At 36.7% G+C, this 12,867-nt stretch overlaps 2 protein-coding genes across 3 annotated transcripts in view; both read right to left on the minus strand.

Annotated features, from left to right (window-relative positions):
- Window positions 1-12,867, minus strand: part of HHIPL2 (HHIP like 2) — a 148,858-nt gene that overhangs the window by 39,654 nt on the left and 96,337 nt on the right. The window lies entirely within an intron of this gene.
- The window catches only part of LOC100024925 (TATA box-binding protein-associated factor RNA polymerase I subunit A), a 35,522-nt gene that overhangs the window by 5,565 nt on the left and 17,090 nt on the right, over window positions 1-12,867 (minus strand). Inside the window, exons 6-10 of the mRNA XM_001375986.4 lie at window positions 10,978-11,108; window positions 6,363-6,521; window positions 2,828-2,894; window positions 1,556-1,679; window positions 66-220 (exon numbers count right to left, since the gene is read on the minus strand). Of these exons, the coding sequence (XP_001376023.1) occupies window positions 66-220; window positions 1,556-1,679; window positions 2,828-2,894; window positions 6,363-6,521; window positions 10,978-11,108 (636 nt within the window). The remainder of the gene's footprint in view (window positions 1-65; window positions 221-1,555; window positions 1,680-2,827; window positions 2,895-6,362; window positions 6,522-10,977; window positions 11,109-12,867) is intronic.

A 12,867-nucleotide genomic window follows, 5' to 3' on the forward strand; every position in this document is an offset into this window, starting at 1 on the left:
ATCAGCAGTAACCCTTTATATTCTTCCAGGGGCATACTGGACATAGAGGAGTAAAAAGCACATACCTTTTCCCAGCAGTATTCCAGATGTGAAAGCTTTTTTCACTGCCAGGATCTTATTTTCTTTCCAATTCTTTTTTGCCAGATAGTAACTGAAGTGAAATGTGGGCCACCAGTCCTTTCTAGAACTCCATGCCTCTTGAACCCAGTCTATATGTTTTCTAAAAGGAGAAAAAATGGAGAGAGGTGATGTAGGGTTGGAAAGCAGACTAACTTTAGTAAAGTCTATGAAGAAAAGAAAGGACAATGTTCCCAAATTAGCACCACATATGAGGGAGAAAATCGTGGAAGTAAATTATTTTTATTAATTCTCCACCCAACTTTTATATTTTTTCATCAATCCACTTGGGAAAAACTTTACTCTGAAACTTATTTGTTAAGTATAGATGCTCACAAGATCTACCATCTTAATTAGCAATTCAATGTAACAAAAAACACAAGATAAATAGTTTGACTTTTGAAGGCAAGCTATCTAATATACCTGAGGTTTATAATATCTTAGCTTTATATAGTGATGCAACACACCAAAGAATCAGCTATTTCAATATATAAAGACAAATTCCAGAAAAAAATTTTCTTCTTTCTTCTCACAAACTCAAAAGTCTTTCTTTTCACAAAAACATAATAGATAGCCTTTTTGTTTTTTCCAAACGCTTACTTCCTGTCTTAATAACAACTTTAAGACAGAAGGGGAATAGTTAGGAAAATGGTATTAAGTGACTTGTTCAGGATCACACAACTAGCAAGTGTCTGAGGCCAGATTTGAATCCAGGTTCTCCCAATTTCAGGCCTGGTGTTCTATTTACTGTGGCACTGAGGTGTGTTTTTTAAAACTACTCTACACAGAGGAAAAAACCATCCAGGTTATTCTCCTTCTTATTCACCTACTGGCATGTGACAGAAGCAAAAAAAGGCAAAAAGGAAGACAGGAGAAAGTCCATTTTTTCTGAATATTCCACCAAATGGAACATAGAGATATCAAGGGGACATCTTCTAGTAAGATAAGAGTCATGCAGGAAGATGAAAAAAATTATAATATTGTTATACTATTAGCAAGAACTTTTCTCTCCTCCAAATCTATTGAATTCTTCTTCAGGACTTCAGAAGTTACGGAAAGAAATTACTATTCACATAATAAATCAGTTCCTTACAGTATGCAGACATAAAACTAATGTGCTCAAAAAATAGACCTTATTCACTAAACTCAAAATAGGTATTTCAATAGTCAAGGCAATATTCTGCTAGGATAACATATTCAGTTGGATAAAATGGCAATCCCTAGACATCCTGTAAAAATGAACAAATGATCTTTCAGCTTCTGGCTTTGTACTTCATGGAGCTGACAGGCCCTGAAGAGAGGTTAAAATGCTGGCATAGAAAATATAAGAAATGAGGGTCTCATGTTAAAATTGACAAGATACTCTTTCTGCAGCATTGGGGCTAACCAGAATCTTGGGTTTCCACTGCCACAGTCATGTAAGATGCTTCATACTTACTCCTTCACTATCTGTTTCAGGTACTTTGCCAGGTAGCTCCAAGCAGTTATGTTCTCTGTGCAACCAGAAAAATCCAAGACTGCAAATATAACTTCTAGCCCCAATTTCTGATGTTCTTTTTTCTCTGCAATGGTCATAAGAGGTCAAGTTAACATACAGCATTGAACTGAGAGAGGCTCAAAAATTAGAGTCATTGGGTTACTGCTGGCTACTAAGTATTCTGGTCTAGGTCAAATAGAATAATGCATTCTATGCAATGATCCAGGACAATCCAGAGGAACTTATGAGAAAGAACGCTATCCACATCCAGAGAAAGAACTGTGGGAGTAGAGATCCAGAATAAAACGTGTGATCTATCATGTGGTTCAAAAGGGATATGATTAGGGTTTTGATGTTAAAAGATCTCTCTACTGCAAATAATAACATGGAAATAGATTTTAAACAATGATACATATGTAACCCAGTAGAGTTGCTTGTCAGCCCCAACAGGTGGGAAGGGAAGGGAGATGGGGAAGATTACAAATCATGTAACCATCTTAATTAGTTAATTAATTAGATTTTTAAAAAAGAATACAAATGAAAAGAACACAAAGCATTGCTTGGTACATGATTTTGTAAGTGTTTGTGTATGGTTAATTAAATTGGTTAGTTTGCTTCTAATAAAGCCAATGCTGTGGATTTGATGCCTGTAAATTCTCATTACTGAAAAAAAAACTCAACACAAAATTTCCATTCTTGGTAATACTGAAAGGAGAACATAATACTGTCATGGTGATAGAAAATATGGATAATCACACATGGGTAGTTCTGAAGTTTAAACATGAGCCAAATATTCAACCTCCTCTATAAACCTTTTTCCTAAGTTGCCCAGGATTTTGTTTCTCTCCTTTTCATTCAGATAGAAGAATTAATGATTAGTGAAAAGGTCAAAAGTGAAGTACAACATGAAAGAGGACAATGTTTCTTAGGAATGTAATACAAGTAACAGATGATGGGCTTTCTTCCTATGCAATGGAAGTCTTCAGCTACAGAGAGACCCCAGAAATAGTTTGTGCTTAGAAATGACTTAATGTTTCTTTTTATTAATATGCATGTCTTTTTAATCACTGAAAATGATCTTAGTAATAATTATAATGGATAGATTATATAAATAATTTTAAAATAACTATGCAGTGATTTCCTTCATTGGCCTTTGACTGACCCTAGCAAAAACCTGGACAGGCTACAGTTAGTTTACACAAAGGAAGGAAGATATATACTAAAATGACTTACCAGACTTTCTAAGTAATGTGTGAAATTCTAGCATAATCTTATGAGAAGGCACAATCTGATGCAAAATCTGAAAAAAAGAATGGTACTTATTGTTATTACCACATCAGCTGGTCATTTCTAAGATTTCATCTCATTTCAAAGTATCTTCCCCCTCTTTTTCAACAAACATTTTTTTCTCTGAAAAACAAAACTTTAAGATGTTTTGCTTTCATCTTGTTTTGGCTGGTCAAAAGTGTGTCCTCTATAATTTTGCAAAAATCTTTCCTGCCAATAATGAAGCAGTTTGGTTTATTTTTACCAACAAAATAATCCAGTTGGTTTCCAAAATCACATTGATATTCCCTCATTTTTTAAAAAATCAATGCTGATGAAAACAATTGACAAAATTTTTCAAGGTAAAAAATTAAGCTAGGTTAATTTGTAATAGCTATTGATTATAAGAAGTTATGCAACACTCACTTAAAATGAAGTTTCCAAGAAAAGTGAATGTAAGGGCTTTGTCTGGGGAATGTTCCTGCAAAGGCACAATGCCTTTGTTGCCAGGTGTTTAGTTCCTTAAGCATTTAATAATCAATTTGCTGAGAAATACAAGACATTCTGAAAGCATTAAAATGGCCCTTAACATAAGCAGCCTGGTTTGGTAAAAAGGAACACAAAACAGGAAGTCAAAAGCATGGTAATAATCATAGTAGTAGTAAAAACCTATAATAGGGGCCTAATAAGAGTCAGTTGGGTGGTGCTGAAGAGAGAGACTGGACCTGGGGTCAGGAAGGCCTGAATTGGTTTACTTTCTTCTCATCTGTAAAATGGAGATAAATACCTACTTCCCAGAGTTGTGAGGATAAACCGAGGTAACTTTTGTAAAGCATTGGGCAAGTCTAAAAACACTATGTAAATACTATTATTATATTATTAATAATTGCTCATTAATTTTTTCATCCATTCTGATATACATTCACTTACACTAGCCCTTAGGCAAATCACTTAAAGAAACTGAAGCTCAGGGAGGTTATTTTTTACATGGAGTTAAAAATTTCTGCTCTATTTCATGGGATTAGTGTGAGAATTAAATAACATATATTAACTCAATTTGAAAATTGTTAAGTACCATACCAATATAGGTACACAGTCAAATGTATATAAACTACATAGTGGTATTATACATTGCATATGAAAAACTAGAATTTCAAGTCAAAATACCACATTTCTCATTATAATATACTTATAATAATTTCATTTTTTTCTTGATAGGTTGACTTAGTCCCACAATTTCAAGGAACTTTTCAGATCACAATGCAGTCAATTTTATTAGCTTGTCTTTAAAAAAAAAAAAATCTGTTAAGGGGGGGGGGGGCAGCTGGGTAGCTTAGTGGTTTGTGATCCAGGCCCAGAGATGGGAGATACTGGGTTCAAATCTGGCCTCAGACACTTCCTGGCTGTGTTACCCTGGGCAAGTCACTTGACCCCCATGCCTAGCCCTTACCATTCTTCTGCCTTGGAACCAATACCTAGGATTGATTCTAAGATGGAAGGTAAGGGTTTAAAAAAAAATCTGTTAAAGAAAGTATATCTAATATCATTAAAGCCATTTTTTTTAAGAACCACAACACAATTTGAGCAGTTATTAAGAAAGTCAGTTATGTTAGCCTCACAGATTTGGGAAAATAACACAAAAAATTAACTGAGATTCTAATTCTTAAAAAACAATTTGCTAAGAGATAGTTTGTATCCTATAAAAATAGTTGATTTTTGGTGCCACCAGGTGGCTACAAAGACCAACACTCAGGATATAGAAAATAACTAAGTACCAGGCATAGCAATAAATTTAGGAAGCCTAAAAAGGGGAACAAATGTGGAGAAATCAAGTAAATAAGACTGATATATATATATTGTAAAAAAAAAAATCTTGCCTCTAACATAGCTATCCTTTTCCCATTCCAGTTTTGGGTTATTACTAATTTGTATAATTATTAATTATTAAGCATATCCTTTAACTGAGTCATTGATAAAAATAATAACTAGTATAGGGCTGAAAGTGAAACTATGTGGCCACCTCAATAGAGGCCTCCTTATAAGTTGTCATCAAGCCACTAATCAATATTCTTTGAGGCCCAACTATTCAATTAGTTCTGAATCTATATAATAGAAGTAGTACATAAAACAAGACAACATCTCTTTTTCTCACAAGAATGGCAGAGATTTTGCCAAATAGTTCTCAAAAATCTAAGCAAACTATATTTATATGATTCCACTGACTTATTAGCCTCATAAACCAGGTCTTTCTGCTACAAAAAATCTCTGAGAGTCCTTCTGAATTCAAGAAGACTCCGTGATATTATTTCTTTTGAGAGCACCAGAGATTTGGCTTTCCACAGTCTTCATCTGTTTGTTGGTTTCAAACAGGGTTTTTCCTCTTCTCCTGGCCAATGACCAAACAGGATATAGTCTTAGTTCTTTAATCTCCTATCCCTGAATCAAAGTATTTATTTCTCTGGAAGTCTTCTAAAGACAACAAAGGACAAAAAAGTTCAATATCATATTATCCCTACAATTGTCTGTTTTCATTTTTTTGTTAGACTCTATAATGTGGATTAACTTTTTTTATATCATGGCCTTTGGAAGTTTGAAGAAGTCTATGGTATTTCATCTCAAAATAATGTTTTTAAATGTATAAAATATATAGCATTATAAAGGAAACCAATTATATTGAAATAGTTGTCAATTTCTTTTTTTAAAAACAAGTTCAAGAAAAGAAAACCTGGGCAAGAAAAGAAATCTTACCCTAAAGGGGAAGACAAAGGTAGCATCTATAAGTGATAATAGTAGATCAGTGGGTATATACACAGACTCAATAAGTTCCCTAAACATTTTGTCATAAGAGCAAACACAAAACCACTGGGGGGAGATCTTGGAAATGGAATAAGAGAAGGACCAAGACTTCTGTGTACAGTCTATTGCAAAGGCTCTGGTAGAGGGGAGAAAATAATGTGTAAGAATCCCAATGTGTTGCTCAATCCTTGTCTTTGCAATCACCACTTCAAAGAATGCATATATTCTTTGGACTAGAATAGGAAAGGAGGGAAGTGGAGGCCATGGTTGGTGTGGAGATTCAGGTACAGATGAGAGGAAATTAAAGGGAAATCTTAAATAGCAAAAACTAAAAGGAAAGGGAAATTTTTGTGGACCCTTGGTACAACAAATTTCCTTGGTTGTCATTCATATTCAGGCTAAATCTATGCAATTTGGGGACCACTTGTAATGACTGCTATGTCAACTATCATAAGAGATTTCTCTCCTCATCCTTAGGCTCCTACTCTCAGAGTGAGAGTTAATTATAGATGTTTACTATAAGCGAGGTATGGAAGAAAAAAAGTACTTATCTTTCTCTTATATTTTAAGATTTTAAGAATATCATATTTTGAGTAAAATTTGAATACAAATTTTATTAATATCTTTTAGCAAAAGCAAATGAAAACTTCTACTTAAGAATTTTTATTAATATTCAAGATCTAATTGAGACTTTAAAATGTTATACCTTAAGTACATTAATCAATTTATCTTCTGGTGTCTTTTCTTTCTTCAAAAATTTGTATAAGTAGATGTGAGCATTTGGATTAGATGGGAAGTTGTTATCATATGCGTAATCATTGAGCACCTGTCTGGCTCCATCTTGATCTCCATAGAATTCGAGCATCTATAAAGAAATGAAAGTCACCGACAGGATAAGTCAAAAACATTAAGGACATATCTCCAACAGCAAAGTTAATTAGATTTCTGAAGACTGCATTACTGACTTAGTAAAAGACTATAGCATGCTTGATTGTTTCATTTGGGCACATTAAACACAGAAATGGAATATAGTGCTGGGAGCAGAAAAATTGCAAATTTTGCTTTCAATGGACTTTACTCTATAAAAGCTTCCTTTCTGATAGGAGAATGTTATACTAAAACCTTAACCAGCAATACAATTTTCATTCATTCCAAGTACAATTTTATCACTAGGAAAGGTGGGAAGCACTGCCAGCAATAGGTTGTACCATAAGGCTATTCCTAAAGGGCCCAAAAATTTCCATGGGAATTCTGAAGGGGAGGAAGGGAAGGGAATAAGTATTTATATAGCAACTACTATGTCCTAGGCACTTTGCTAAGCACTTTTTATAAATATTACCTTGATTTATCCTCATATCAACTCCTGCAGGTAGGTGCTGTTATTACCATCCCCATTTGATAGTTTGAGGAAACTGAGGCAAAAAACAGTTAAGTTAATCATAAAAAGCTAGTAAGTATCTGAGACTAAACTTTAACTGATTCCAAGCCCCACGCTCTTGATCACCAGCTGTGTCCTTAAGGGGTGGAGAACTTCAAAGCAACACATCCAAGTTCAAAAACTCATTCTTATGCCAAAAGAAAGAACTGCAAAAATACGCATTCTTTTTTAAGGGTCCTCGCTTCCACTCAGGTTCCTGGTTCATTGTCCACCATGTTTGGTGTGGATAACTTCCCCATGGCTTTACAAATTCAATAATTACCAGAATGGGTCAGTAACTTTTGTGAGTTTTGTACCTAATGAGTAATTTTCTCAGCCATCACCATCTTCAGACCTTGCTGCCCAAGTACCTCAGTTCCAAGTACCCTTTTGCACTTGAATGATAACCATGGTGTCACAACCCTTCACCAAAAAATAAATAGGGAAAGGTCAGCATCAAACTACTGAAAATTAACCACAACTATCTCACAGTATTGACATAACTCAGTCAAGCACTGCAATTCATCATAAGTCTATGATACTATTTTTTATTTAGAATATTTTTCCATGGTTACATGATTGATATTCTCTCCTTCCACTCTTTCTCTCCACTCCTGGAACTGGCAAGCAGTCCCACTGGGTTATACATGTATCATTGTTCAAAACTGATTTCCATGTTATTCATATTTGTAGTAGAGTGATCTTTTAACATCAAAGCCCTAATCATATATCTATCACACTGTGTGATCGATCCTATGTTTTCCTTCTGCGTTTCTGCTCCCACAGTTCTTTCTCTGGATGTGGATAGTGTTCTTTCTCCTAAATTCCTCTGGATTGTCCTGGATCATTGCATTGCTGCTAGTAGAGAAGTCCATCACATTCGACTGTGCCACAGTGTATTCGTCTCTGTGTACAATGTTCTCCTGGTTCTGCTCCTTTCACTCTGCATCAATTTCTGGAGGTCAGTCCAGTTCACATGGAATTCCTCCAGTTCTTTATTCCTTTCAGGATAATAGTATTCCATCACCATCAGATAACACAATTTGTTCAGCCATTCCCCAATTGATGGATACCCCCTCATTTTCCAATTATTGGCCACCACAAAGAGTGTAGCTATAAATATTTTTGAATAAGTCTTTTTTCCTGATTATATGACCCGTTTTCAGATCTTTTAAAATTTTAACTGATGCTACACACTCCAAGGTATTAAAATCTGCTTTCTTTTGGGCTCTCAAATAGTAACAAAGAATTGGAATGTGTCATAATGCATTGGATAGCATCCTAGATTTGGAGTTCAAAGGCCTAGGTTTAAAATCCCAGCTCAGCAATCTATGTAACTGTGGACACATTATTTAACTGGGTCTCAGTTTTCTCATCTGTAAAGTGAGGTTACTCTATTATTATTATTATTATTATTATTTCTAGGTTTCATTCCAGCTCTAAATCTATGCTATGAATTGGCATCTACAATTTCACCACCATCTGAGTCTTGATAACCAAGAGAGGGGAAAAAAGGAATCGTACGCAATTCTAAATATTTGGTTAAAAAAAAAATCAATTATCATGGGCAGCTGGTGGCTCAGTGGATAGAGGCCTAGAAATACAGGGTCCTAAGTTCAAATCTGACCTCAGACAGTTTTGAGCTATGTGATCTTGGGCAAGTCATTTAACTCCAGTTGCCTAGCCCTTACTTCTCTTATGCCTTGGAACCAATAGTTGGTATTAATTTAAAGACATATAGTAAATACACATACAAAAATATTCATAGCCACACTCTTTGTGGTGGCAAAAAAATTGAAAAATGAGGGGGTGTCCTTCGACTGGGGAATGGCTGAACAAATTGTGGTATCTATTAGTGATGGAATACTATTGTGCTAAAAGGAATAATGAGCTGGAGGAATTCCATGTGAACTGGAAAGACTTCCAGAAAGTGATGCAGAGTGAGAGGAGCAGAACTAGGAGAACACTGTACACAGAGACTGATACACTGTGGCACAATCGAATGTAATGGACTTCTCTACTAGCAGCAATGCAATGATCCAGGACAATTCTGAGGGGCTTGTGAAAAAGAACGCCACCCACATCCAGAGAAAGAACTGTAGGAGTCAAAACACACCGAAGGAAGACATTTCCTTGATCACATGGTTCAATGGTGATATGATTGGGGATGTAAACTCTAAATGATTTATTAATAATATGGAAATAGGTCTTGATCAACATGTAAAACCCAATTGAATTGTTGGCTTCAGGAGGGGGAAGGGAAAGAGAGGAGGGGTGGAAAAGAACATGAATCAGGTAACCATGGGAAAATATTCAAAATTAATTTTAAAAATTTTTTTAAAAACTTTTAAAAATTGAATACCAAATTTAACCACCATTTATCAAACTGTAAAGATTTTAAAAAATAAATAATCAGTGAAAGTGAATACATAATGTTCATAGCATACTAGTAAAATAAACATTCATGGAGGCAGCTGGGTACCACAGTGATTGAGAGCCAGGCCTAAAGAGGGGAGGTCTTGGGTTTAAATCTGGCCTCAGACACTTCCTAGCTGTGTGACCCTGGGCAAGCCACTTCACCACCGTTGCCTAGTGTATTTTCATAAAAATCCAAGATTTACAAATTTTGTTCAAGAAAGATCTTCAAGGAAAGAAGCTTGCTAACTCCTAAAATCCAGAGAATGAACTATTTGCAGAAAGATGCCTGCAAAACCTACACTACATCACGAAGATCCAGAATGAACTTTGGGTGTGGTTGATTAAACATTTATTTGAATGTATACTCTTATGCCAAAAGGGGACTGCCCCCTAATTGGTTTTTGTCAATGTGCCCAGCAAAACACTGGTTTTGCTGTCTCTCTCTTCTATTCCCCTCTTATCTCTAACTGTTGTAGTTTCCTCTTAGAAGGTAAAATTTCGTATGCACCTGTAGTTAGAATATTTAGAGGTACAAGATGATTATGTTAAGTGATCAACTGGGGAGACTAGTCCCCCAATCATCATGGGGTGGGGAGGGATTGTGAATTTTAGATTTACTCCACCCTGCTTAGTCTTTAGAATTTTAGCAACCAGGAATGTATACACCCCCACTTAAGTATTAAGGGTGGAGGAGGAAGGTCTATGACCCCGTGTGCCAGCAAGTGACAAATCAGAAACAACTGACTGACCCCCTGGGCTGTCTAAAGCCAAATTTAAGCCACCCTTGGTACATGTGAGACACAGGAAGTGACATAAAGAACTGCCTTTATATTTCATGTCACTTCCTATGAGGGGGTACTTGGCAGTGGAACTTGACTTGGAGGAGCCTGAGCATGAGACCTCAGACTGCTTTCCTTAGATAATCATGTGGTGAGTTATAAGGTTGACTCCCCTTTCCTTGGCTTTTCTGGAGGCAACAGCCTCTGGGAAGGCCCATCTCTTGAGACTCCCTTTCCTTGGCTTTTCAGGAGGAAACAGCCTCCGGAAAAGTCCCTTGGCTGAGGCCTCTGAATTCCTGCTGGGTTCAGACCAGGCTGGGGCAGCTATCCTTCCCTTTTCTCTCTCTCTCACTCTTAATTTTTCTTCCTTCTATTGTAAATAAACTACCATAAAATTCCATTCGGATTTGAGTATGTCATTGGAATTTAGAATTTAAATCCCTGGCAAGCAACTAAAATATATTCCGTCTCAACCATAAAATTTACCCTTACCACTAGCCCTTACAGCTCTTCTGCTTGGGAACCAATACATGGTATTGATTCTAAGGCAGAAGGTAAGGGTTTTTTAAAAATTCATATTTAAGGATTTTTTATATAATCTTCCTTCTGGGCTATTAAAGATTAAGGAAAGTCTTTGAATATAAATTTTTTAAATATACTTATGAAAATGAAGGAAGAACCAATTATACTTTGAGTAATCTGCTTACCTCTACATAACTCTTTACAAAAGGGTCCCATATTCCAGGGATTTTAATGATCTCATGAAGATTTACTGATGCCTGTCGGAAGTAGCTGTGCATGTCCTGGGTTGCTGCATTGGTGGCAAAACCGTCTGTATCTGTCCAAAGATTGAATTTTCAAAGTTATTTAGACACCTAGAAGCAAAAGCTCTAAGGGACCAGCATCCCTCAAACCTCTACCCCCCCCCCCAAAAAAAGGGAAGAAAATGTCTCTTAGTACCAGAACTTAGCCAGTGTCTGTGGAGATTTGGCAATGGGAGGTGGTGGGGAAACAGCAGACTAAGAAGTGACATGAAAAATGCAAAATAATAGATGTTCTACATATCTTTTGACTAGGATAGAGTTAGAAATTGAATACCAAATTTAACCACCATTTATCAAACTGTATGCCAGGTACAAAGGATGACATACAGGTAAGACACTATCCCTGACCTACTGAAGTTTGCAATCTAGCAGGAGGCATATAAAATATACATAACTAAAATACAAAACAGACCATGGTGAATTCCTAAGAAAGGGAATGAGCACAGAGGGTGGCTAGTCAAGGTTTGAGGAAGGAAAAGCTATTTTCAGATGGGGATGGAGAGGACAGAAAATGGCTCATAAAAGAAATGATATTTGAACTAGGTCTTGAAAGACAAGATTTCAGTAAGCGGGGGGTGGGGGGGGGATTTGGGGGAGGAGAGGGTGGCAGCAAGAGGGAGGAAACAGACAACAGGGTAGAAATTCCAGATCTGGGGGATAACATGAACAAGCAGAGAATTGGAAGAAGCTGGGCCATGCCTGGGCTTTGCCAAAGTACAGAATGTGCTGTGGGATGTGAAGATTAAATTAACTCTCCCTGCCCATTTTTAGATTTAATCACCAAAAGTGTAAACACCCCACTCACAATTGAGTGGGGGAGGTCTGTGACCCATGTGTGCAATAGTGGGTGACAAATCAGAATCGACTGACTGCCCCCTGGGTAATCCTAAGCAAAGCTTTAGACTAAGATTTGTCCATGTAAAGTAGAGGAAGGCACAGGAAGTAACGCAAAGAAGCGTCTTTTAAAGGAGTTACAACTTCCTGTGAGAGGAAGTTCTTTGTGCTTGGGACTTCTGAGTGACTTCTTCAGAGTTCTGAGTTCAAGATGGAGGTTGATGAAGAATCTGCTTACTGGACCTGAAACCTTGGATTTGGTGAGACTGTTCTTAAGTCTCTTCCTTTTGGACTGACATGTGGTGAGTGAAAGCGCTGACTCCTTTCCTGGATTTTCTGAAGAGACTGCCTCAGAAGGGACCTATTCTCTTGAGAGAGGCTCCCTGCATCCCCAAGTCCTTGGCTCAAAGTCGAAGCCTCTCTGACTAAGGACTAAACTCCCCTGCCTAGGTTGAGCCAGGTACCAGAGCAAAATACTTAGTACGTAGGCTAGATATCTTACCCTATCCTCTCTCTGATTTTCTTACTTCACTCTTTCTATATTTTATAAATTGTAAAATAAAATATCTTTGAAATTTCATAAAAATTCCCAGCAACACTATTCTTAAATAATCCAGTCCAACCTTTTATAAAAAAATCCTCACATTTTCTACCCCCTTACAGGGAAGTACGAGGAGCTACAACTACAAAGATAAGCTGGCATCCTATGACAAAGGGACTTAAATGTCATACTAAGGACTTGGGACTTTAGCAAGCAATAGGGAGCAGCTGAAGTTATAAAATAGTAACATGTACAGAGGAGTAGAAAAAGAAGATTATTAGTCTGTGAGATGGGTGGTATGAAGCAGAAATGAGATTCCATGCAGCCAGAGGCAGCTAAATGTCTCAGTAGATAGAGCTCAGGCCTGGAGTCAGGAACCCTTACAGTCCTTCTGTTCC

Source organism: Monodelphis domestica, chromosome 2 (assembly GCF_027887165.1).
Source record: "Monodelphis domestica isolate mMonDom1 chromosome 2, mMonDom1.pri, whole genome shotgun sequence".
Lineage (NCBI taxonomy): Eukaryota > Metazoa > Chordata > Mammalia > Didelphimorphia > Didelphidae > Monodelphis > Monodelphis domestica.